The 27885-nt window shown below is 39.4% G+C and overlaps 1 protein-coding gene across 4 annotated transcripts; it reads right to left on the reverse strand.

Moving 5' to 3' along the window:
* Window positions 1–27885, reverse strand: ndrg2 (NDRG family member 2). Of its 4 annotated transcripts, none has more exons than XM_061913411.1 (16): window positions 27696–27885; window positions 10334–10419; window positions 8759–8803; window positions 8578–8683; window positions 8367–8487; window positions 8021–8083; window positions 7894–7954; window positions 7738–7824; window positions 7591–7647; window positions 7415–7518; window positions 3440–3478; window positions 3317–3368; window positions 1911–1958; window positions 1804–1839; window positions 1674–1725; window positions 1–1597 (listed from the first exon to the last, which is right to left on the reverse strand). In XM_061913411.1, the coding sequence occupies exons 2-16, from the start codon at window positions 10406–10408 to the stop codon at window positions 1434–1436; spliced, it is 1110 nt and encodes a 369-aa protein (XP_061769395.1). In that variant the 5' UTR covers window positions 10409–10419; window positions 27696–27885; the 3' UTR covers window positions 1–1433. The 4 variants fall into 4 exon arrangements, with proteins under 4 accessions (XP_061769395.1, XP_061769397.1, XP_061769394.1 ...); XM_061913413.1 differs by having other exon boundaries at window positions 8759–8800; window positions 27696–27884; XM_061913410.1 differs by having other exon boundaries at window positions 3440–3481; window positions 27696–27880.

Here is a 27885-nt window from a genome sequence, read left to right on the forward strand (position 1 = left end):
TACTCTTCATAAGTTTTTATTCATATCTTATGTGTTACATTTTCTTGTTTTTTTATCACACAAGTAAATCAAATTTTTTTTTTGTCTCAATGTTTATAACATGACTCTCCCTATTGCTAGAATTAAAAAAATGACAACTTGAACTATCACACGATCGACTAACGTGAGTATTTTGGGGGAAACGTACACAGAAAGAAGAAGCGACAGAAAAAAGGCGGGGAAAAAAATTGGGCAAAAATGTTTACATACTGTACCTCCAGTCACACGTCCCTCTATGACTCCGCACACGCACAAGCACCACTATTTTTCCTCTTCATATTTGGCAACCACCTATGTCTTCAATTTGGCTCACAGTTTTAGGCAAGTATTAATAAAAAACAGGGGAAAATATGCGTTAGGGCCCAAGCTAATGGTCAGATTAGAATGATGCTTTAAAGTTCTTTAAAATGGCAGCTAATGTTGCTAATGGCAGTGGTTAGCGTTCGCGGAATCAGTATTCCATCTGACAATTTAGAAGGTGGAACTTAAGCTCTGTTTGATTATCTTTCACATTTTAAAAGCCTATTATTGCTGGAAGTGATCTTTACAATACAGAACTTTTCAGGCTATTTCTGGACTTGACCGCTACATCCCCTGCTTGCTTACTGTGTGGAGTTCCTTTCAGTGCACATAAACTCAAGTACGCTGGCTAGGTTTTTGAGTTAGGAGGTATTTTAAGGTTAAGAGAGCTTAAAAAAAAACCTCAGAAGATTAAACACAGTGATCCCTTCTCAATGCACTAGCATGCTACTTAGCGACGTCGCTGCTGTGGCGACTGGAAGTGCACTCTTGCTAGCCAAAGCGGACCTTATTGCGTTCTCTATCTCAGCGCCACATGGAAGAAAAAAAAGTCAGAGGAAAGAAGCTTTCCGCCAAAAAACCCCGTCGAATGAGGGCACGAGAACAACGAAAGACTGCTGGAAGACATTACAACCTTGCGGCCACGGAGGGAGACTCATCCTCGGTGCAGGTTACAAACACAAAAATGAGTTCAAAATGTTTCAACTAGCACATTGTTTATCTCTGCTATGGTGTTAAGAAAACAACACATCTGATTCAAAAATATTACTCTTTTTTAGAATTTTTACCATTATTAATGGCCTATAGCGACCGGTCTAAATTAAAGGGCCAACAGAGCAGAGGGAGGCGCCATGTTTAATGTTTACCAGAACCACCCTCAATTTACATCAATCTTTTTTGTTCTCATAAAGTTTTCTTTAGTCAACACAGTGAGAATGCAAGGACTTGGACTTCAGTGTGATGCCCCCACCTTTCCACTATACTCTGCTCTGCCGGGGAATGATGGGAGTTGTAGTGACAAACATGGGAACCCATTCGTCTCGACTGGCACCTTTCTCTTGGTTTGCTCTCCCGTCCTCGACCCCTTCCCCTCCTCAGCACGACACCTCCATGGTCTGGGAGGGGCTGGGCGGCATCTGGCCCCCCTGCGAACCTTGCGACAGCGTGCGCGAGCGCGAGCGGGACCCGTCCATGGAGTACGATGAGGACAGGGAGGTGGTGCGCGAGCGGGACAGGCGGGTCATGCAAGACGAAGCCACTGTGGGGGAGACAAGTGGGAGGTTCAGTCTCAGATTGCTGCCCAAAACAGGACCAACCTGACAGTGGTGACCTACTGTAGCCCATTCCCTGGATGAAGTACTTGAACGCCTCTGTCAACTTTGCAGGCTGCGAACACAAAACATCCCATGGAGGTTTTCACTTTGAGCTCCTTGCTGGCAGCTTTAAAGTGCTCCTTTAGTTTACCTGAGTGAGCTGGGGGAGACCGCCAGCGTCCGCCATCTGAGGAAACATTGGTTGGTGAAAAAGGAAAAACGAAAAGGATTGGAAAACAGCCAAACAAAGGAAGTTACCTTGAGGAAGGACGTGGTGGTGGGGTCCAGTTTGCTGTTGCACTCAACCTGGTGGGAACAGAGGGAAAGACAACAATAAAGTAGCAGCAAAAAGACACACAACCTCTCCAATTAACAACAGAGTCTCATTGGTTTTGAGGTTGTAGAAAATATCCTGATGTGGTTCTTTTTTAAAAATCCACTAGATGGCAGTATCTTCATTTGAAGTATCATGAGGGGCCAGCACCCACCAACTCAGTGGCCTTGTGGTTAGTGTCTGCCCTGAGACTGGGAAGTTGTGAGTTCAAAACCCGGTCGAGTCCTACCATACATCCATTCTCTACCGCTTGTCCCTTTTGAGGTCGCTAGAGCCTATCTCAGCTGCCTTCGGGTGGTAGGTGGGCTACACCCTGGACAAGTCGCCACCTCATCGCAGGGCCAACACAGATAGACAGACAACAGTCACACACCAGGTAAAATTTAGTGTTGCCAATTAACTTATCTCCAGGTGCATGTCCTTGGAGGTGGGAGGAAGCCGGAGTACCCGGAGGGAACCCATGCAGTCACAGGGAGAACATGCAAACTCCACATAAATAGCTCCCGAGCCCGCGATTGAACTCTGGACTACTCAGGACCTTCGTATTGTGCGGTGGATGCACTAACCCCTCTCTCCCACCGTGCTGCCCCAAAGTCATACCAAAGACTGCAAATAATGAGACTAATTGCCTCCCTGCTTGGCACTCAGCATCAAGGACTGGAGTTGGGGGTTAAATCACCAAATGATTCTTGCACACGGAACACTGCTGCTCACTGCTCCCCTTACCTCCCAGGGGGTGAACATGGGGATGGGTCAAATGCAGGGGAAATATTTCACCACAGAATTGTTGGAACTTTTACTTTATCTACCTCTACAAATATACATATATTTTTTTTAGTTGTTGCTGCAAAAGTCATGAAACTTGCTGTTGTTATTTACAATGAACTCATCATCAATTTTAATGCTGACGGAGTAGATTGCTCATTATTATGCTCAATTACAACATTGGTTGTGTTGCTGATGTGTTGTGCATCATAGTTACTTTGCTAAAAAAAAGTGATTGAATTAGTAACGGAATCATTCCTTTATAAATGTAAATAGTAATCAGAGAAAGTAAATACAGTGGTAACTCAACTTAAAAAAAGTTTTGAGATAAGAATTGTTGTGCTTTAAGTTGCAAGCAAAAACTTGAGGTACAAGGATCCCAGCCATCAGTTGGTGTAGGCAGGCACATAGGTGGGGGCAGTCAGAACGGTGCATGATGATGAATATCAATAATTAGTAGTCTGGTTTTACTTGACTGTTTCACACCATCATTGAGGTCCCGGGAGCCAAAGCAAACACATTAACTAGTGATAACATAAAATAGCACCATGCTCGTCACACTTACAGCAGCTTCTTCGTACGGAGCTTGGTCGCCCACCACCAGCATTACGGGACACCTGGTCAGCATTGATACAGGACATTTAATAAGAAGATGATAAAAAATACGCAAATGAAGAAGGAGGCTTACTTGAAAGTGCAGCTGCGGTCCAGGTTCAAATCTCTGCGGCTGCTACACACACACACACACACACACACACACACACACACACACACACACACACACACACACACACACACACACACACACACACACACACACACACAAAGATGACGATGTCAAAAACGGCACAATATTCTTAACTCCTCCAGTGATCTTGAACAGGAAATTGGACAGCGTTCTTTGGACTCAGCTTGGAACTTGGTCATCATGGAAGACATGGCCAAGAATGGTGCGTCTGCATGTGCATGACTGGGAGGTGGCGACTTATCCTTCATTGTGTCAGAGAGAATTCTTGTACTCTGCCATTTATTATGATGTGTGCAGCGTTTCTGTCTCATCTAGCACAAAATTAAAGGGGAACTGTACTTTTTTGGAATTTGGCCTATCATTCACAATCCCGATGCAAGACAAAATCACATATAGCTTTCTTTTTTATGCATTCAAATTGGTGATATACAGCAAAACATAGTTGTTTTTTTACTTTTTAAATAATCTGCAACAAAAAACTTGAATTAATCGTTAAAATCGATATATATCGACAAGGTCCAAGAGAAAGACACGAAAAGACACTTTTTTAAAAATTATATTTATATAGCGCTTTTCTCTAGTGACTCAAAGCGCTTTTACATAGTGAAACCTAATATCTAAGTTACATTTAAAGCAGTGTGGGTGGCACTGGGAGCAGGTGGGTAAAGTGTCTTGCCCAAGGACACAACGACAGTGACTAGGTTGGCAGAAGCAGGGATCGAACTTGGAACCCTCAAGTTGCTGGAACGGCCGCTCTACCAACCGAGCTATACCGCAAAAGGGCCGCTTTTTAAAAATGTATTTGCATTATGCATGCAGGTGATAACCTGTGATTAATGGAAATGCATATTATCAGATTTTTTAATGTATAACTTGCTTTAAAATCATAAATAAAGGTTGACAAGCAGATATTTAACTATTTTTTATCTCACAAAAATAATTTTGCAATACAGTATATAATTACAAAATTGGCATGATCAGATAATATTAAAGTTTAAATTAGGCAATTTTTTTCTGTCAATTGAAAGAACGATTTGCATTTAGTAAAAAGATAAAATAAAAATAAGTATTTTATACAAACCCATTTTTTTCCAGGCATTCGCGGGCAACATAAAATGATGCGACTGGCTGAATCTGGCCCCCAGGCCTTGAGTTTGACACCTGCGCCGTAGAGTATCGATACTCCTAACGTACTTTAATGAAATATGCTACTATTCATGTGTCCAAGGGGAAAAAAAATTGTCCATTCCAGAGTCAAACTGAAAACCTACATTCAAGTTGGTCAGGAAATCCAATTAAATAATTATATAATAAAATAAAAATCCAATAATCTCATCAAAAAATCTAATGCAACAAAAAGTCAACATTTTTAACTGTTCAAGTAAAAAATATAGGTGAACCACTGCAAAAAAAAAAGACATAAAACTAAAAGCTAATGTTCTTAGCTGTCATTCGAGTATAAAAAAAAAGAACAAAATGCTGTAAACACAATAACAAACTGATGTTTACATTCTTAACTACCGTTCAAGCATAAGAATAAGTGAGCCGGTGCGAGAACTAAACTTCTCAACCGCTGTATACAAAAACACAAACTAATGTTTAACTGTAAAGTGTAATAAGAAGTGAATCGCTACAAATAAAATCACATACAGCTAAAAGTTAACATTCTTAACTGTAGTACAAGTGTAAAAATGAGTTAAACACAGCAACATAAAACTAAATGTTAACATTCTTAACTACGGTACAAGTGTAAAAATAAGTTAAACACTGTAAACACAGCAACATAAAATTTAATGTTAACGTTTTTAACTGTGGTACAAGTGTAAAAATAAGTTAAACTAAGCAAAATAAAACTAAAAGTTAACATTCTTAACTGTGGTACAAGTGTAAAAAGAAGTTCAACACTGTAAACACAGCAGCATAACTTAATGTTAACGTTTTTAACTGTGGTACAAGTGTAAAAATAAGTTAAACTAAGCAAAATAAAACTAAAAGTTAACATTCTTAACTGTGGTACAAGTGTAAAAAGAAGTTCAACACTGTAAACGCAGCAACATAAAACCTAATGTTAACGTTTTTAACTGTAGTACAAGTGTAAAAATAAGTTTAAAACTGTTAACACAGCAAAATAAAACTTAATGTTAACGTTTTTAACCATAGTACAAGTGTAAAAATAAGTTAAACACAGCAACATAAAACTAAAAGTTAACATTCTTAACTGTAGTACAAGTGCAAAAATAAGTTAAACACAGCAACATAAAATTAAAAGTTAACATTCTTAACTGTGGTACAAGTGTAAAAATAAGTTAAAGACAGCAACATAAAACCAAAAGTTAACATTCTTAACTGTGGTACAAGTGTAAAAATAAGTTAAACACTGTAAACACAGCAACATAAAACTAAAAGTTAACATTCTTAATTGTGGTACAAGTGTAAAAATAAGTTAAACACAGCAAGATCAAATTAAAAGTTAACATTCTTAACTGTCGTACAAGTGTAAAAATAAGTTAAAGACTGTAAACACAGCAACATAAAACTAAAAGTTAACATTCTTTGTTTGTTCCTACCTTTTATTTTAACATGCACGAGGATTGTGATTAAGATATTATTTAACCTAAACGGGAAATAATGAACATTCCATCAGTCAGCATCCCAGTGAGAGCAGACATTTTACAGTAAGTATTTTTTTTTTTTTGTACTTGTTAGTTTGTATTTGTTGGTTCAGCACTTAGCACCAGCGCTATATGAATTGATAACTATGAATTGATTAACGTGGACTCCGACTTAAACAAGTTGAAAAACTTATTCGGGTGTTACCATTTAGTAGTGAATTGTACGGAATATGTACTGTACTGTGCAATTCACTAATAAAAGTTTCAATCAATCAATCAACCAATGATGCTTACTGTTTCACTGAAGCTGGTTCTGGTAAGCACTCAGCTTCTAAAACTTGTAGCTCATCATGCGTATATTCAGGCTAAAAAATGTAAGGTTCTGGATCATCATTTGTCCTAAAGAAGTAGTTGTTGGCCCTCATGAAGTCTGCCATGAATAGTAATAGTTGTTGTTGTTAAAGGAAATAGTGAACGTTGTAATGCGTCTGTGAAAATAATGGGCCGCCATATGCTTAAAATGACCAAAATATAAAAATGTTACATGTAATTTTGACTGTATTACTACATTACATGGGCTTCACGGTGGAAGAGGGGTTAGTGTGTCTGCCTCACAATACGAAGTTCCTGCAGTCCTGGGTTCAAATCCAGGCCCGGGATCTTTCTGTGTGGAGTTTGCATGTTCTCCCCGTGAACGCATGGGTTCCCTCCGGGTACTCCGGCTTCCTCCCACTTCCAAAGACATGCACCTGGGGATAGGTTGATTGGCAACACTATATTGGCCCTAGTGTGTGAATGTGAGTGTGAATGTTGTCTGTCTATCTGTGTTGGCTCTGCGATGAGGTGGCGACTTGTCCAGGGTGTACCCCGCCTTCCGCCCGATTGTAGCTGAGATAGGCGCCAGCGCCCCCGTGACCCCAAAAAGGGAATAAGCGGTAGAAAATGGATGGATGGATATACTACATTACATATATACTTACAGTGTGCATATAAAACCTTGATGGGGGTTTTAAGGATGCCCTTTAGATCTCTTTATTGAATAGATTGAATACCAATTATCTCCATTGTTAGCTGACTCTTGCTAGCATTTATTTACGAGTTAGAATGCATAAAAGAAAGAACAAAATATATGTTGTTGTCTCACATAAAGGTTGTGAATGATAGACAAAACCCCCAAAAAGTGTATATCCCCTTAAAGTCCAAAAAGACAGTATTTTGATGTTTTTGAGTTTATTCCATCTTATTGTCGCTATATGGAAAAATCCGCCCCAGAGCCTTTTGCTCTATGTTTTGATGCAATTACCTGTTGTAGGTCTTCCAGAAGAGTTCAATGTTAAGCAGATGAGGCGCTTTCGACATACGCTCTCTGTGAGACTGCACCAGGTCTGTGTTGGACGACAGCTCCTCCTGCGGGGGACCAAATGTTACCTCATGTTGGATTTCATCGCTTGAAATAACCTGCCCATTCTGTAAATGTACCTGGCTGAAAAGGTGGGAAAGGATCTGCTCAGTGAGGGAGGACGTCACAGAGCTGAGCTGCGAATCAATAAGAGTGCTTCATCATTTCATTATCTTACAAAGCAATACATGATGAGAGTGTTTTAATGCACGCTAGCATGCAGTTACTTTCTGAGCCGCCCAATCCATCCACCCTCGGGAGTTTGTGTCGATGTTAACCAGAACCAGACCCTCCACGGATTCCGGGTTAGCAAGCTGCAGAGAGAGACACCAAAAAAAGACATCGCAATGCTTCTTTAAATCGTCCCATTTGTCGACACTCACTGTGAACTTGGACAGGATGTACGCCCCGGCGCCCACGCCCACTCCGATCACAGTACGGAAGCTGCAGGAGACACATGGTCAATGTTAAGTGGCGCAACATTAGGAGCATGTTTGTTTCATGACTTACTTGAAGAATTGCAGGACGGCGGGAATCATTTCTGCGATGGTCTCCATGGAGGGGTACTGGTACCTGCAGCAGAGAGAGGTCATAGTGTGTGAATGGTTAGGAGAGATAGAATAAGACATACTTTTATTCATTCCACAATGGTGAATTTATGTGGTTGCACTGCAGATTTTAACTTACAGTACCAAAAGTAAAAAGCGATAAAAAAAATAAAAATGTAAAAGGGCGATTAGCTGAGCGCTTTAATCTGCATTGAATGAAATCGCAAGGTTGAAGCGTGGCGATATAGTGATTAGAAACTCTCAGAAGATTAAAAGTTACAGGAGGAGTCGATGGATGGAAAACTTACCCCACTGGGTAAACGGCAGCACCGTCTTCTTGACCAGGAGCGTCGATGTGGATCAGGGTGAAATTTTTTACAATCTCCTGCATTTCCTCAAACTTGAACAACGGCAGGAAACAGCTCTTGTCTGGCAGCAGCACACAAAGAGAGGTGAATGAGACCCCAAACTAAAAACAAGTAAGGCGACTGTAAAAAACATCAGAGGAGAGTCACGCACTGTCCAGACCCACGTCGTGGAAGGTGAGGATGGCGGGGCGGCGGCTGTTCCTTGTGCCGTGCAGCGTCACGTGCAGCACACCATGCGGGGTCTCGATGCTGTGCTCCTGCAAGCATCGATGTGGTTTACTATTTTGATTATTGAAAGCAGTCAACAAGTTACTTGTCGTGACCATCCCCACCTGTCCCTGGTCCAGGAGTATCCTCGCTGCCAGCTCAGCATCCTGCTGGTAACCAAGGAGACCGGTTGAAAAACACAGTAACAGGAGAGAAGATAAGAAAATAATTTGTTTTATTGTAATAGTAAACGGTGGTAGGAGTTTTTTTATTGAATCTACTAAAATATTTCTGAGGTAGTAATGCAAAATAAAATGCAAAAAGTTTGACAAACATTGATCCACTGCAGATTTATTCAATTTGAGGCCCATAAATTAACTGTTATATAATAATAATAATAAGTATTATTGTTATTATTATTATTATTAATTTATGATTTTTTTTAGCTCTTTTAATCAAAACTTAACACTTTACACATAAAAGATGACTATAGAAAATATATATCGGATCTTTGATATATTTTTAGAGCAGGTCCTGTCATATAGCTGATATCTCTGTTTTTTAGATTAGCACTTAAAACTAAAAGAGAGTTTTGCAGAAGCTCCTTAAAAATAACAGACTGCTCACGTCTCATAGAGAATAGTCGATTAATATTTTTTGTGGTAGGTCCTTGAAAGCGGCAAATCTCTTCTGTCACACAGTCTAGTGCAGGAGTATCCTTGCTGCCAGCACAGCATCCCTGCTGGTATTATGGAGACCAGTTGAAAAATAAATGAACAAGAGAGAAAACTAAATTTGTTTTATTGTAATAGTAAACGGTGGTAGAATTTTTTTAACTGCACCTAGTAAAATATTTCTGATGTAGTAAAGCAAAATAAAATGCAAAAAGTTTAAGAAACATTGATCCGCTGCAGATTTATTCAGCTTAAAACCCATATATAATAATAATAATAATAATAAAATAATAATAATAATAATAATGTATTCATGAATACTATATTGCTCTTTTCATCAAAACTTAATAACGCTTAACAAAAAAAGATGACTATAAAAAAATATATAGGATTTTTGACATATTTGTAAAGCAGGTTTTGATACTGTCATATACATGCTCTTTGACTAGTGTTTTTTAAATTAGTACTTGAAACTAATAGAGAGTTTTGCAGAAGCTCCTTAAAAATAGCAGACAGCTTGCGTCACATAGAGAATATTCGATTAATATTTTTTGTGGTAGGTCCTTGCAAGCAGCAAAGCTCCTCTGTCACATAGTTTAGCACAGGAGTATCCTTGCTGCCAGCACAGCATCCCGCTGGTACCCATGGAGACCAGTTGACGCACACAGGAACGGGAGCAAAAACTTGGAAAGTATTTCAGAGCTGCTCATATGTGTGGTTGTACTACATTGTCTCTCCGCCAAGAGTCAGCAAGTAACGCTGCTATGCGCTGCAACTGCAAGGCAGCAGCAGCAGCAAAACAGGGACCCCATCCTCCCGCTCCATCAACCCTGTGGGGCTTAGACGTCAACCCAGCCAGTTAGTGCTGCCAGCCAGTGCAGCAGGCAAGCTCAAGCATGACATTTGCACCGATTCTGTACTTATAACGCAGAAAATAAGGATGATGGCGCACAAAGAGCAGGCTTTTTAAAAAAAAGTGTGTGTGTGTGTGTGCGTGCGTGCGTGTGTGTGTGTGTGTGGGCAGACCTTGCTGGAGTCGGCCTGACCCGTGAGAAGCGGCTTGTCCTCTGTGACGGCGATCTCTTGCATCTCTGTCGTCATGGCGTCGTGTCCTTTAGCCGGGCGGGGAAAAAAAACAATGATGTCAAACTATGACCCCTGTTCACTCTCTCACCCCACCACACAGGCGCGCGTGCTTCCATAAACATATACACACACACACACACACACACACATTCTTGTATTTGTTACCTTCTTGAGGCCTCAGAAAAATGCCTACCTCTTTAGGATCACCCTTTCTGGATATATAAAGATGTGTATTTGCAACATTAATAACATATACAAACTATGCAAATATAAGAAAGCTTGTTGTGAAAAATTAGTTGGAATTTCAGAAGAAAAACTTGGAATTTTGGCAGTACTATAATTAAAGTCATAACTTTAATCAACGCAAATCAATATTTTACAAGTAAAACTGAAAATGTGTGCAATATTATGATAAAAGATGGAATTACTTTCAATAAAAGTCGCCATTTTACAAGGAAAGCTTAACATTTTGGCAATTTTATGAAAAGAGTCATGATTTTACTCATCAAAAGTCATAATTTTATAAGAAAATTAAAAAATGTTGGCAATATTATAAAAATAATCTGAATTTTACTTGTCAAAATTATGACAAAAGTCACAATTTTACTCCAAAAAAATTCACTATTTTACAAGACCAAAAAAAAAATTGGCTATATTGTGATAAAAGTCTGAATTTTATATGACAAACGTCACCATTTTGCATTAAAAAAGTACTAATTTTAAATAAAAAAGTAATAATTTTACATAAAAAGTAATAATTTTATGAGAAAATATTGCAATATTACAGAAACAGAAAGAATATAAGAAATTGTTCCCAATTTTAAAGAAAAAAGTTGACACATTGTGAAAAAGACTGCTTTTAGTGATTTGATTTGATTTTTGTTGTAATTGGTTTTTATACTTCATTATTTATTTCAATTTATTGCAGTACGTCTCTATGTACATGTGTATTTATTTATTTTAATTAATTTTGGACAAAGAGGGCGCATTTGAAACTTCCCAATAATGCCTACCTCTTTAAGACCACCTTTTCTAGATATATAAATAGTTGTATTTACAACATTAATAATATATACAAACTATGCAAATATGAGACAGCTTGTTGCGAAAAATTAGTTGGACTTTCACAAGAAAAATGTCACAAGTTCACAAGAAAAACTTGATAATTTGGCAGTAATACCATAAAAGTCGAAATTTTAGTCAACGCAAGTCAAAATTTTACAAGAAAAACTGAACATTTGTGCAATATTATGATAAAAGTTGGAATTTCATTCAATAACATTTTATAGCAATTTCACAAGAAAAGCTTAACATTTTGGCAATTATATGAAAAGAGTCGTCATTTTACCCGACAAAAGTCACAATTTTATAAGAAAACTTTAACATTTTGGCAATTCTATGATAACAATCTGAATTTTATGTGGCAAAATCAAGACAAAAGTCACAATTTTACTCAAAAAGTGTCACTATTTTACAAGATTATCAAACAAATTGGCAATATTGTGATAAAAGTCAGAATTTTATATGACAAATGTCACCATTTTTCATTAAAAAAGTAATAATTTTTCAAACGTTTGTACATTAAAAAGTAATGATTTTATGAGAAAATATTGCAATATTACAGAAACAGAAACAATATGAAAAATTGTTTCCAATGTTATAAGAAAAAAGTCGACACATTGTGATGAATGACTGCTTTTAGTTATATATTTTTTTGGAATGTTTTTGTTTGTAATTGTTTTTTTTAATCTTCATTATTTACTTCAAGTTATTACAGTATGTCTCTATGTACATATTTTTTTTTAATTAATTTTGGCCAAAGGGGTCGCATTTCAAATTCTTACACCCTCTTGTTACATATGCTGGCCAGAGGGGGAGCACTTTTAAAAGCGACACACAGTCAACTTGAAAAATCCCTCCTTTTTGGGACAACCCTCATTTTGATAGATTTCACCACCAGGGGAGCAAATGAGACATTCTCTATAGATGCAATGGTTTTCCGTATTGGGACCAAGATTTCGGTCCTAACTTGTTCACCGGTCCTCATACGGAAGGTACTTTTCCTTGTTCATGTCTCAAGAAGAGTGGAAATACAAGAACACACACACGCACACACACAGTATATATTTGAGTTCTTGTGGGACTTTATAAAAGTTAATTAGCGATTAGTGCCACCAGAGACAAGCAGAAAAGGATTGTGGGAGAAGAAGTGCCTTGTCGTGACATAGCCTGCAAACTCACATGCTAAAAACTATACAAAAAAGAAGTATACATTGCATTCGGAAACTACAGTTTAACATTCTATTGTACTATTGGACCATAAGAGAAAGTCAGAAAAAATTTAGATAAGATGGCAGTCACATGACCACGTTGTTCAGTAAGCGGCACTGACACGGGCGTCACGTTAACTCCGCTGCCTGATCTAATCTGCTGCCGCTCTCAGCCTGTCTTGTTTTAATCAGCCTAACATCCACCAGACTGGTGGATGTTTTACATAGGCTCACTTGCACAGTGTCATCCATCCAGAGATTGTCACGAACAATACAGTAAAAGTGTATGGTTGTCCTGCCTCATATTGGTTCCGTTCCAAACACGCAGAATGAATAGGAAGTCCTCATTCCTACGTGGACTTTCCCAAGAAAAGAGCAATAGCAGTCAGAAGTCACTATAGTGCAAAAACACAAAGATCCGCGATCAGTGGTTCTCAAACATTTTTCAAAAAAATACCACCTCAGAAAAAACTTGGCACTCCAAGTACCACCATAATGACCAACATTAAAATACAGTAGCATAGTAAACCTAAGTATTCATTAAAAACAAGCCAAGGGTTTGGCAAGTATATTTCATATTTTTAGCCACTGAAACGTTGCATGCCGTTTGAACAGTGAAACTGTGTTTAAATATACGAGAATAAAAGCCTGTACTTTAACCAAGTGATTATTTGGCGTACCACTAGATGAAGCCCGTACACCACTAGTGGTACGTGTGCCGCAGCAATGTTTTTCAGTGAACGCGCAGGCTGGTTTGAGTTCATCCACAGACCACCAATTGAATAACACTGCATACAGAGTAACTCTACTACATTACAAGTATTACTGTTTTTGCTACCTCTCCCGACCAGTTAAGCAATAATAAATAAAAAGCAAATTATAATAAGAGCAAAGAAAGACTCGATTTTAAACCATCCATCCATTTCCTACCGCTTGTCCCTTTTGTGGTCACGGAGGGTGCTGGAGCCTATCTCATCTGCATTTGGGTGGAAGGCGGGGTACACCCTGGACAAGTCGCCACCTCATCACAGGGCCAACACAGATAGACAGACAACATTCACACTCACATTCACACACTAGAGCCAATTTAGTGTTGCCAATCAACCTATCCCCAGGTGTATGTTTTTGGAGGTGGGAGGAAGCCAGAGTACCCGGAGGGAACCCACGCAATCAGGAGGAGAACATGCAAACTTCACACAGAAAGATCCCGAGCCCGGGATTGAACTGAGAACCAATTTTCCCTCCAATTTTTCATATGTGTGAGCAAACGCCAAAACTCCTTGAGCATTCAGTGGCGCACATGTAAGCGATGCCAGACGTGCACACTGTTATGCGCTTATCTTTATATTCAATTTTGTGCGCGGCCTAGATTTGCCGTGCGCAGGGGACGCGTGAGCAGTGTGCAATTGCACAGGCGCGTACCTTAGAGGGAACGTTGCTCAGGACTACTCAGGACCTTCGTATTGTGAGGGGCATGCAGTAACCCCTGTGCCACAATTTCAGTTCATTTTTGGTTGTTATGGATGGATGGATGATTATTTTATACATACTTGCCATGTGTTGTTTTTTCATTATTGTTACACCGTCAGATTTGAACGGCAGTACTCCTTATTTGGTTAGTTAAGTTTATTTTAAACATGCAAACAATTGGAATACAGGGATTTGATCAATACATTTGAGTTCTTTGTTGCAGACGTTTTAAGAAGTAAAACAATTGATTTTTTCTTCTAACGCCGGCATTTTTTGCCCCCATGAGCTTCCGTAGGTCTCTCCCGTCTCCTTATTTCTATAGCGGAGATCCACAAGCCTAGCAAAACATGGCTAATGCTAACGAGAGCAAGGTGTTTGTGCCAAAAAAAAAGTGTTGTCAGTGCTTCAGAATTGCGGCAACAGGCGTGGAACAATCACGATGCACAGTTTGTTGAGAAAAGGCCGCAACACAATGAACGTATCGAGCCGAGTGGGGGGAAATGCAACTCTTTACAAGACCGCAACAACAACAAACTCCACATAAAGAGCATCTTACTGTGGAGAAATCATTTACATAAAGTTCCATGAATGATGAGAAAGGAGAACAATGCACAGAGCAATCACCAAAGCAGTCGCTCTGCACATCCAAACCGGGAACAGTTGCAGATTATTATTTATTTGCATGTATTTTACAATGCTTCCTTTTTTGTTTACAGAAGTAATTTATTTGTGCACAAGGTGGCGACTTGTCCGGGTGTATCCCGTATTACGCCCGATTGCAGCTATAGGTTTTTCAGCCCCTGCTACCCCGAAAAAGCACAATTTATATCTTGTCTAAAAAGAACATTATAGAAATAAAAATGTTGCTAAGAGGAAGATACACAGTGTCATTTAAAAGTTTTTGATTAAAAAAAAAAGGCCTCAAGTGATCTGTTTATTGCTATTCTGTATGTTGCTGGGTCAGTTTTGGTTTTGGAATTTGATTGCATTATTATGTATTGTTTTGTTGGATTGATTAATAAATTAATTAAAACAAATTAAAATAAAATACATTTTAAAAAAAGGCAAAACTGCATTAACTCTGTCATTTTGTATTCATCCATCCATCCATTTTTTACCGCTCATTCCCTTTTAGGGTCGCGGGGGGCGCTGGCGCCTATCTCAGCTACAATCGGGCGGAAGGCAGGGTACACCCTGGACAAGTCGCCACCTCATCGCAGGGCCAACACAGATAGACGGACAACATTCACACTCACATTCAAACACTAGGGCCAATTTAGTGTTGCCAATCAACCTATCCCCAGGTGCATGTCTTTGGAAGTGGGAGGAAGCCGGAGTACCCGGAGGGAACCCACGCATTCACGGGGAGAACATGCAAACTCCACACAGAAAGATTTTGTATTCATTGGTTCTTTAAAATAAGGGTGTCAAACATACGGCCCGCGGCCCGGATCAGAACCGCGAACAGATTTTATCTGGCCCGCGGGATGAGTTTGCTAAGTATAAAAATATGCCAAAATCTTGGAATAATAGAAACTGCTGTTCTAAATGTGTCTACTGGATGTCGCAATAGCAATTTGTTGTATCTTTGTAAATGATGCCACATACAGTATGTAAGAAAAATAAACCACATGATGTTAGTTCACCAGTTGAGGAAAATTAGCAAACTACATACAGTGGGGCAAAAAAGTATTTAGTCAGCCACCGGTTGTGCAAGTTCTCCCACTTAAAATGATGACAGAGGTTTGTAATTTTCATCATAGGTACACTTCAACTGTGAGAGACAGAATGTGGGGGAAAAAATCCAGGAATTCACATTGTAGTCATTTTAAATGGTTTATTTGTAAATTATGGTGGAAAATAAGTATTTGGTCAACCATTCAAAGCTCTCACTGATGGAAGGAGGTTTTGGCACAAAATCTCACGATACATGGCCCCATTCATTCTTTCCTTAACACGGATCAATCGTCCTGTCCCTTTAGCAGAAAAACAGCCCCAAAGCATGATGTTTCCACCCCCATGCTTCACAGTAGGTCTGGTGTTCTTGGGATCAACTCGGTATTCTTCTTCCTCAAAACACGACGAGTTGAGTTTAGACCAAAAAGTTATATTTTGGTTTCATCTGACCACATGACATTCTCCCAACCCTCTGCTGTATCATCCATGTATTCATTTTGGTATAAACTCAATTTGTCGTGTTTGGAGGAAGAAAAATACTGAGTTGCATCCCAAGAACACCATACCTACTGTGAAGCGTGGGGGTGGAAACATCTTGCTTTGAGGCTGTTTTTCTGCTAAAGGGACAGGACAATTGGATCCGTGTTAAGGAAAGAATGAATGGGGCCATGTATCGTGAGATTTTGAGCCAAAACCTCCTCCCATTAGTGAGAGCTTTGAATGGTTGACCAAATGCTTATTTTCCACCATAATTTTCAAATAAATTCTTTAAAATTCCTACAATGTGAATTCTTGATTTTTTTTTCCACATTCTGTCTCTCACAGTTGAAATGTACCTATGATGAAAATTACAAACCTTTGTCGTCATTTTAAATGGGAGAACTTACACAATCGGTGGCTGACTAAATACTTTTTTGCCCCACTGTATATAGCATACAACCAATAAAGATAAGATACTATTAGCCGCAACATGTAAGTGTAAAAAAAAAAACAACAACACTTTGATTTGTACATTTTCAGAATGTGCATGTTCTATTTTTAAACAAAGAAAAAAATCTGAAGCTGTCTTTATTTTTAAGTTATCGTGCCGTGATTTTACCAGTCCCACTTGGGAGTAGATTTTTCTCCATCTGGCCCCTGATCTAAAATGAGTTTGACACCCCTGCTTTAAAAAGTAGAGGAAAAAAATCGTAAGTAAATTTTTTGGGTAAAAAAATTTGGAGATTTTATTTTTTAGGCCATATGACCCAGGCCTATAGGAATTCAACTCTTGTTTACAGCTCACAATTCAATATGCCCAAAAGGGAGTAGTAAGAGTCATAACTTATTTAATGCGAACACTTTTTCATATCATATCAGTCACCAATAAATGTGTTCACCTGTGTTCAACATAACCTATACACCAAAGGCTACAAGGGCATGGGTTCCCTGGCAAATCCAAGGACAAACCACCTCCTATATTGAATTATTCCCTTTTAATCTTGCTACTTATCTTATCAATTTAAGCTGTATACATTATTGCCATAAGCTTTTGTATTTTTATATTGTTTTTCATTTCAACTTGTTAACCCCTTTTATTCCTCTTTTATTTTCCTTTACCACTGCACCTGCTTAGTCATCCAGTTTTTTCTACTCCCATTTGGTTAGTTTGAATTGTATTTGTTATTCCTTCAACTGGCTGCACAGTTTATCAAATTAGAATCGACATTTAGGTTTTAATTACTGCAATAATCTCACTGCCAGAGACCTGCTGACAGTAAACAGTAAACCACACATTTGTGTGTGCTCCAACCGATGCAGTCAGCGGGCTATTAACAAACACCACTTGCGTTGTGAGTACTGTATCTGCAAAAAGCTTTAATGGTGACAGTGTAAAATGCCTGAAGTAACTTCTCTAGTGATAGCAGTAGGGGGCCAGTTAAACTTAGTTTGAAACGGGTGGACCGCAATGAGGCTACAGCAGGTTGTCAAAGACGGTGTAAGCTTACATGGGTGTCGTACACATAAACAGACTTATTTTTTGAATAGATTATTGCATATTTGTTAGTGTGTGGCATAGGGTTGTACGGTATACCGGAAAAAGTATAGTACCACGATACTAATGAAACCTCTGAAAAGTTTTTTTTAAACATTTATATTATGTTTATAAACTGAGGACACACGAGGACTTTGAATATGATCAATGTATGACTCTGCAACGACTTGGTATCGGAGTGATACCCAAATTTGTGGTATCATCCAAAACTAATGTAAAGCATCCAAACAAAAGAATAAGTGATTATTAAAATTTAACAGAAGTGTAGATATAACATGTTAAAAGACACAGTAAGCAGATATTAACAGTAGATGAACAAGAAGATTAATAATTCATTTTCTACCACCTGTCCTTAATAATTTTGACAAAATAATAGAATAGAAAATGACAATATGTTACTGCATATGTCAGCAGACTAAAGTAGGAGCCTTTGTTTGCTTACTTACTAATAAAAGACAAGTTGTCTCGTATGTTCACTATTTTATTTAAGGACATAATTGCAATAAGAGACATACCGGTATGTTTAATGTACCGCAAGATTTTTTGTTAAAATAAAGCCAATAATGCAATTTTTGTAGTCCCTTTTATTTTAAAAAGTATCAAAATTATTTTGGCACCGGTACCAACACTAGTGTGGCAACTTGAGACAAGAATATGTGGAGTGGCAGTCTCAAAGTAAAATTACGTCTTCCACTCCACATTTTAGCAGATTTATGCATGTTAATTAACACAATTTAAAAATCACAAGTCGAATCACAATAGGATTTTTTTTTTCAAAACCATGCAACCCTGTTGCCAGTATTAGCGTCTTTATTAATTTTTGAAAAATACACAAGCCTTTCGCTAAGGGGCAGCAGTGCCCACATGAATAAACAGACTGACCAGGAATATGAGCAAGTACACTGTATGATTCAGCCAGTTCTTAAAAAACAATACTGTTTTTGGAATTAATAAATGTATTTTGCTGAGGACCAGCGAACAATATTATGGCCAAAAGAAGCATTGAATATCCGTGTCTTTGTACTGTTGTGTCTTGGAGCTAGACGTATTAACCTTCTCATGTCTTCTCTCCATGTGTGTGGTGACATTAAGTCGTGCTACTGCTGTACTTCAGCGCTGTTATACAGTCTTTACACATTGCAACACTTTTGTCACGTTTACCATTCTTCTTAAACAATCCAAATATCTTGCAAACCTTGAACTTAATAGTGTACGTGTCCCGAAACAAGAAGATATAGAAAAAGAAGAAGCTTATCGACTACGGGATCGTCACAGACTATAAAAGCGGATGCAAGCAATTTTTCAGTATTTACGCAGATCCCAAATACAGATCAGCAGCTACCGGAAGGTATGAAAAGTTGCTTTTGCATAATATTTAGTAATAAAACGCCAAATAATATGTCTTATCTTATACACACACACCATAATAATACTCGTATGTTAAAGCACATCAAGCGGTGCGGCTTCATAGTTTACCAAAGGTGTACTAAGACATTTTAAAAGATTTTCGAGGCACCATGTGTAATGTTGTATATTTTCAATGGTACATATACCATTTTGGCAGTGTCGTGCGGTCAGGGGAGGCAGTGCCTCACCTGTGATCATGCAGAGAAATAAACTATATGATGATAAAATAATTGTAATTGTTAGTTTTGAATTTTCATTTAGCTTCACCAATTTGGATTATTTTTTCTTCAAAATCGCTGAATTTTCGCAATCCATCGTAAACTTCTGTGTTGCTGAGCGTTCAAAACGGCAGAGAAAAAAGTCTGAGGTGAGGCAAACCGTTCTCGCGTCTCACGATAGGGGCGCACATGATCAGAGACATACGGTGGCATAAGCGAGTCAAGTGCCGCAGCGAGTAACATGTTTTGTGTGTGGGTTGAGCCATCAAAACGGCAGAGAAAAAAGTCTGAGGAGAGGCAAACAGTTCTCGTGCCTCATGATGGGGCGCTCATGATCCCAGACACATGGTGGCCTCAGCGACTTATTGTTCCGTCTCGTGCACCCCGACTTTCAACATGGATGACTACATTTCCGCACTTAAACAGTTTTCTAAAGTGGACTTTCAAGTCAAGCAGGAGATAATTACAAACCCCGTTTCCATATGAGTTGGGAAATTGTGTTGGATGTAAATACAAACGGAATACATTTTCCATCCATTTTCTGCCGCTTATTCCCTTTTCAACCCATATTCAATTGAATGCACTACAAAGACAAGATATTTGATGTTCGAACTCATAAACTTTATTTTTTTTTGTAGATAATTAACTTAGAATATAGTGGCTGCAACACGTGCCAAAGTAGTTGGGAAAGGGCATATTCACTACTGTGTTACACCTTCGTTACATCCCCTTTTCTTTTAACAACACTCAATAAACGTTTGGGAACTGAGGAAACTAATTGTTGAAGCTTTGAAGGTGGAATTCTTTGCCATTCTTGCTTGATGTACAGCTTAAGTTGTTCAACAGTCCGGGGTCTTGTTGTCGTATTTTATGCTTCATAATGCGCCACACATTTTCGATGGGAGACATGTCTGGACTGCAGGCGGGCCAGGAAAGTACCCGCACTCTTTTACTTCAAAGCCACGCTGTTGTAACACGTGGCTTGGCATTGTTTTGCTGAAATAAGCAGGGGCGTCCATGATAATGTTGCTTGGATGGCAACATATGTTGCTCCAAAACCTGTATGGACCATTCAGCATTAATGGTGCCTTCACAGATGTGTAAGTTACCCATGCCTTGGGCACTAATGCAACCCCATACCATCACAGATGCTGGCTTTTGAATTTTACGCCTATAACAATCCGGATGGTTATTTTCTTTTTTGTTCCGGAGGACACCACGTCCACAATTTCCAAATATAATTTGAAATAGGGACTCGTCAGACCACAGAACACTTTTCCACTTAGCATCAGTCCATCTTAGATGAGCTCGGGCCCATAGAAGCCGGCGGCGTTCCTAGGTGTGGTTGATAAATTGTATTTAGTTTTGCATAGTAGAGTTTTAACTTGCAATTACAGATGTAGTGACCAACTGTAGTTACTGACAGTGGTTTTATGAAGTGTTCCTGAGCCTATGTGGTGATATCCTTTACACACTGATGTCGTTTTTTTGATGCAGTAGCGCCTGAGGGATCAAAGGTCCGTAATATCATCGCTTACGTGCAGTGATTTCTCCAGATTCTCTCAACCTTTTGATGATGTTACGGACCATAGATGGTAAAATTCCTAAATTCCTTGCTATAGCTCGTTGAGAAATGTTGTTCTAAAACTGTTCGACAATTTGCTTACAAATTGGTGACCCTCTCCCCATCCTTATTTGTGAATTACTTAACATATTATGGAAGCTGCTTTTATACCCAATCATGGCACCCACCTGTTCCCAATAAGCCTGCACACCTGTGGGATGTTCCAAATAAGTGTTTGGTGAGCATTCCTCAACTTTATCAGTATTTATTGCCACCTTTCCCAACTTATTTTTTCACGCGTTGCTGGCATCAAATTCTAAAGTTAATGATTATTTGCAAAAAAAAAAATGTTTATCAGTTTGAACATCAAATATGTTGTCTTTGTAGCATATTCAACTGAATATGGGTTGAAAATGATTTGCAATTCATTGTATTCCGTTTATATTTACATATAACACAATTTCTCAACTCATATGGAAACAGGGTTTGTACTGAAGGAAGACCAACGCTGAATGTTTTTTTTCTTTCAGCAGGACGGAAAGTTACTCGCTCTTTCCAAACGGAGTGGTATACGTGAAAAGACTGGCTTTGTGGATGTTCTGCAAGAAACCGCCTTTTCTGCTCTCCTGGACTTATTTTTAAACCTGTGGAACTGTGTGGACTCAAATGAGATTTTGTGACCTAAAGAATTTGCAAAGAAGCCTCACCAAACATGAGCGGTCGGCCGCTTATACTCAAAGCTAGATTGCGCTAAAAACGTTTGGGATGACGAGAATAGACTTGGCTTTGGATGAACAGTGGTGACTCAACATCAGTGTCCACAATGCTAAAGTAAAAGAGAACCGAGAGATTTTAAAAGATGTCATCAATACGACCTGCTTCCTCACCAATTTGGCTGGCATTTCGTGGAAATGGTGAGAGTAGGAGCTCTGCTAATCGCGGAAACTATGTTGAACTCTTATAAGACTTTTAAAACTGAAGGAAGTGAAGGAGGACTTTTCCCAGAAAGTGACAGATATTTTTATCCAGAAGGACCGGTGCATGGACTCCATTTATAAGTAAAGGTGAGATGGCGATAACATTATTTTTGTTTTGTTTTTAATGAAATGCACATTTTTTGGGCAACAGTTTGTATGTGTAAAGAATGCAGAAATTAAACATAACCCATAAACTGCTTCCAATCAAATGGCAAATAATCTGTGCAGAGCCCATACAGTATATTTGTAAATTTGATTCTGATTACGTCAATGCCTTACCAGCTATAAACCTCACCGCACGTCACTGTTTTTTGATGTTGTTTACTTGAGTCATATTGCCATCATAGTGCATCCTACACTTATTTCTTATGTTTGACTGCAATTTACTGGTCACACTTATAACACCATGTACCAAATAAAAAGCTTCGAGGTGGGTAAGCTCAACCAAACTTATTCCTTACATTAGGCGGGTTATAAGGCGCACTGTCAAGTTTTGAGAAAATACAGTATTACAACGTGTGCGTGCACATTTAGAAATGCATGAAAGTGATACAATCTCTTTGTGCGTATCTATGATCTGTTAGAGGCAAGAAACCTCTATTGGCTGTCTTTTTTTAAACGTGACATTTGCGACACTTTTGTCGTGTACGATGTGAGACAACGCATACAGATTTGTGGGCGCATAATACAACTTGTGCGCGCACATTCAGAAATGCCCGCCTTACGTTGTTTCTGATTGGTTTAAATTCTGTAGTTGGTTAGATGTAGGTACAGATGGCTTGTTCTGGGATTGGTTATTTCGATCAATCAATCAGAGTTGCTTGAACTATGGCAAGCTGCGAAAACTAATGTTTATAATTATGAAAAAAATATTGAGAGGTGAATGGGGAATGTAAGCGTGGGAAATGTCACATGTCGCGTGAGAAAGGGTTAAATTGCGTGACTGTCACACTCAAATCGTGAAGCTAGGCAGCTCTGACCAAGTTTTTGAGCGTGGTCCATCATTGTTGACTTCAACCCTGAATAACATGATCATAGAGACAACTCTCTTTACACGTTCAAATCACTGTACAGACAAATCGAAGTAACAAATCCCCGACCAAGCAATCAACCCACTGTGCTTACATTTAACCAACCACAGAAGACACTACGCAATTTAAAGGCTTACTGAAATGAGATTTTCTTATTTAAACGGGGATAGCAGGTCCATTCTATGTGTCATACTTGATCATTTTGCGATATTGCTATATTTTTGCTGAAAGGATTTAGTAGAGAACATTGACGATAAAGTTTTCAACTTTTGGTCGCTAATAAAAAAGCCTTGCCTTTACCGGAATTGCAATCACTTTCACTCTACTTTCATGACACTGAATGACGCACAGGGTCGTCACTGAGTATATATCTATATGAACAGCCTAACAAAAAGTAGACTTTTAAATTGTCAGTATTGTTGCGAACAGAAGTTTCTTACAGTATTTGATGTAATAAAAATACAACAGTAAAAATGTTTATTTCTTTGTACGGATCTAAACAGTCCCTAAATAATTACTGTACTTTTGAATAAAGTTTGTTTTGTTATTTTCTATGTAGTGTTTTATATGACATTCTCTTCAAATAAAAATTACAAAAAAGAAAACCATGGTAACAGTGACGGAATGCCCGAACATAACTGCCATAAAACAAGTTGACAGGAAGTGACGTAGTCTTTGCCCATGTGTGAAACGATAGTGTCTTTCTGTACCAATCGTGAAGTGACATATACACACACGGAGAGGGAAAAGCAGTAGAAAATAAATGGATGTATGGAGAGAGAAAGAGACAGGTAGCGCTGTAGACGCTGAGCAGACAAGGCTTCCAACAGCGATGCAAATCAACTAAGCTGATTAATAACTTTGTAATTGGGTCGTTGGCCAGTTAATTTTATGTTTGGATCGATCAAGTGACCCTTTTTTAAATGAAAACCAATTTCAGATTTTTGTTTGTTATTAGTACCTTTAGCTGCTATATATTTCTCTATTTGTCTCTAAAATTGTGACACCTAAACAGGAAATAAACAAACCTTTAAAGGAGAAATTGTAAACATATGAAGTACTGTAATGTTAAAACACATGCTGTGAAGGAATTGTTGGTAGTAAATAGGAAGCGTTATAAAAGCTCAGCTTCTTCCACCTCCTTTTTTAAAATACAAAAAAAAATATCTCCCTGCATACAACTACACGGAGCTTGCGTACCACCAGTGGTCTTCGTACCACAGTTTGAGAATTGATACATTAATTATTTGACTGTCCTGTGCTAGCTGTGTCCTAAGGCTGAAACTTCATCCTAATAGGCTCAGGCGTTGAACCCAAACACTCTGTGGTCCTGATGCAAGCCACTGGCACAAGTGACCGTAACCATGGCGGCACACCTAAGATCCCTTTTGCACCCTTGGCTGTGCTGCTTCCCACAGTTCTGGATGGAGACAATGACAGAGTGCCAACAATGACAGTGACCCCTCCCACACTCCTTTAAGGGTCATGACCCTACTTGAGCATGTTGAACTCGTTGAAAAAAGAGCCGGAACATCCTGGCTGAAGGTTCCAGTGTCTATCGTTGTGCCCCCATGTGCATGGAAAACCGATCCTGTGATGTTCCACACACCCATCTGCATCATGGCGCCGACCCATGTTGCTAGGCGATGAGCGACAAAATCACGGGGAATCTATAAATGGCTAACACTGTGCCAATGGATTTGTACTTGACAGCAGGACGTCAACGTGTTTATTTCTGGACTCTTGCCACACTGTCGCTTCTATTGACCCACCTTACGTAAAGCTGGCCGTGCTGATCATTTTGGTTAAAAGCCGCACTTTATGTTAAGTAAGGTAGTGTGGATAATGGACTATTAATAGGCTATTTGGGAACAGAGTGCTATTGTGGCCGGGCAGCATCTGGACTCCAGCCAACCGGGGAAGCGCCTCTTTCGCAGTGTACCGCTGTAATCCCATACACAAACTAATGCCATCCAGCACACCTACACACAACAGATCAATACTTGCTGACCCAGTTCCGGTGCCGACGGCTCGGCACGCCAATACGGTAAGTCAAAGATCCCAATGGATGGTCCGAGTCCAGACGGGTTTCTTGACACCTACTCATGTTGCGTAAAAAGCAGGGAAGTTCAGTTACAAGATCACCTTTTTGTAAAAATAAAACAAAGCCCACAGCCTCAACAATGTGAAGAGTGAAAGGGTTAAAGAACCACAAACCAGTTGAGCATATGTCCTCATGCTGACTGATGTGTGAGCAAACAGCACAGGAGTAAATGTTAATATTGGTCCAAGACGGCATTGACGATAGCTTTGGAAGTGCATGAGAGGTCGTCAACACATGGAGCAAATATGGCGCTTAAAAGCAGTCATGTATCACTGGTTCCGTTGCTCTAAAGCAAAGCTACTCAACTGGCGGCCAGGGGGCCAAATCGGACTTGGGAATGACACCATCAAAACTTGAGAGGCAAACATTTGTGCAGCAAATTCCCAAAAACACCAGAGTGTTCCTTGGACCACTGCAAACACATTGGCAGATCCTTGCATTGACGTTTTAATTTTGCCAGCAAACATAGAACATTTGGGTCCAAACATGTGATTTACATGAGGCGTTCCTCCAGGCACCCCTTCAAATCCTCTCCTATTTGGCAGGTGCACACTTTTTGATAATGTGATTTAAGTAACTAAAGTGTCGCTGTAGCTTGTTTACTTCAGATGCAGTCAGTATTTATTTATTCCACTTCTAATGTTCCTCAAGGTTCCATTTTAGGTCCTCTCTCTTTCACAGTTTAATCTATTCAACTCAAAAGATTTGTGACTGATTGACATTTTTGCAGCGGTTTCTTAAAAAGACTATAGTGCTGCTATTGAGATCATTTTTGACCATCTTTTTTGCAGACAGTCGTTAAAAACAGCCGAGCGCTCCTGGAGTTCTGACAAAATAAATGGACCATAATCACATGTCAACTGTAAAGGACAATGGTTCTCCGGAATATACAAAATAAGACTAATAGTGAAGGGAGAAGTCGCTCCCAGCCCCCCGACCACCACCCCTTAGCTTTCTGGAAATGTGGCCCACAAAATAATTTTGTTGGATATACCTGCTCTACTAAGTTGATTCTTAAACTGTGGTACAAGTACCATTGGTGCTGCGCAGACTTCATATAATGGCACTCAGGAACAGCAGAGATTTATTTTGAACACAGTTATGCACATGAAATAACATATTTGCATTTGTGATGTTCTGTAGCAGATGACTAAAAATTGCAGAGCACACCTGTTATATAGAGCAGTGAGTCTCAAACTGTGTGCTAATTTCAAACACAGTGTTACTGATCAAACTGTGTGTAGTGTTACTAAACTGCCAACAATTTTGAATATAATTGTCAAATGAAACCTCTGCTTTGTTTTTTATGAATACATGGGCTTACTACACTACTGTATTTCAGTGTAGCTCATGATAATGTTACTTGGAGAGTCAAATGTTTTCTGAGGTGGTACTTGGTGGAAAAAGTTTGAGAACCACTCATGTAGAGGATCTTTGACCAGAATATATCTATTGCTATTTTTTATTATGACTTTACTTATTGCTATACTGTGTTATCCATTTGGTGAGATGAATTTGATGCGTGAGAAAAACAGTGACGCGAAATGTCCGGCATCCCCTGCAATTTTGTTGACCGTAGCCCTGCTCTACAGTATGGATGTAAACAAAAACAACAATAATTGCCCACCCACCTTCACTTGAGTCCACTCCTCATGTTCCCAGACAGCAGAGGTCAGCCGAAGGTCAAATACGGCGTGCAAATATAGGCCAGGTCATTTTTTACGTAGTGGTGTTGTCTTGTTAGTGCATTAGCACGTTAGACGGGAAACCTCTACGCAGCAGTTAACCCATTCACCACCTGATGGTATGTATACATGGTTGGAGTGTGCACACGTGCTTGTGTGTGTGTGTGTGTGTGTGTGTGTGTGTGTGTGTGTGTGTTTGTGCATGCCTCCAAATACTGTGTGACTCATAGAATGCATGTCAAAGCGATTTCTTTGTGAGTGCGTGCCTGTGAGCGTGCATGTGATCCTTCAAATTTCTTTTACCTCGAACCTCAACCCAGAAAGCACCAAGACACACCCCCATTTGACATTGAGGAATATTGTGCCCCCCCTTCCCCTCTCACCCACTCCAACTCCCTATAGTCACCAAAACACTACCTTCCTCCCACAACCAAAAAACACAAAAAAATATATGATATCAATGTGTTTGGTATATTTGGAAAAAAATGCAGTGAACTCAATTAAATAGCACAAAATATGCTAAATTATAGAGCATGCGCAGTGGGTAGGGGGCTCTTCATTGGTTCAAATTCACACAAGAGGAGAATATCAATAGTGGCCTAAATTTCTGTTGACAGGTGGGGGTGCAAAAAGATAGCACACGCAATGATTTATCGTGACTGACACTTTGCACACTTGTTTTTGCTAGCTGGACAAAGGGGGGAGGGGAAATAGGGGGGGGGGGGTCAATGTAGCATATATTATTTACACAAAAAGAGGGGGAGGGGTTACGTTGCGCCACATGCAGCATCTTCTCCGCTGTGTTAGAGCCTTAAGAAGACTAATCCTATATGAATTCCAACACGCACATCCGGGTCCTCTTACCTTTTGGTGCAGCGCGGGGGTTACAAGATGTCCTCACAAGGATGTCCACGGGTCACACAGCTGGCCGCTTCCACCTCGTCCGCTGTCGTCCTCCGCTTGTGTTTGTTTCTTCTCCAGCAGGCTGGGAGCAGGGTTTGTTCTGCACAGGGATGGGAGGGGGGAGAGAATGGACCCGTTAATCAAAGGGGGG

The sequence above is a fragment of the Nerophis ophidion genome, linkage group LG10, assembly GCF_033978795.1.
Source record: "Nerophis ophidion isolate RoL-2023_Sa linkage group LG10, RoL_Noph_v1.0, whole genome shotgun sequence".
In the NCBI taxonomy this organism is placed as follows: domain Eukaryota; kingdom Metazoa; phylum Chordata; class Actinopteri; order Syngnathiformes; family Syngnathidae; genus Nerophis; species Nerophis ophidion.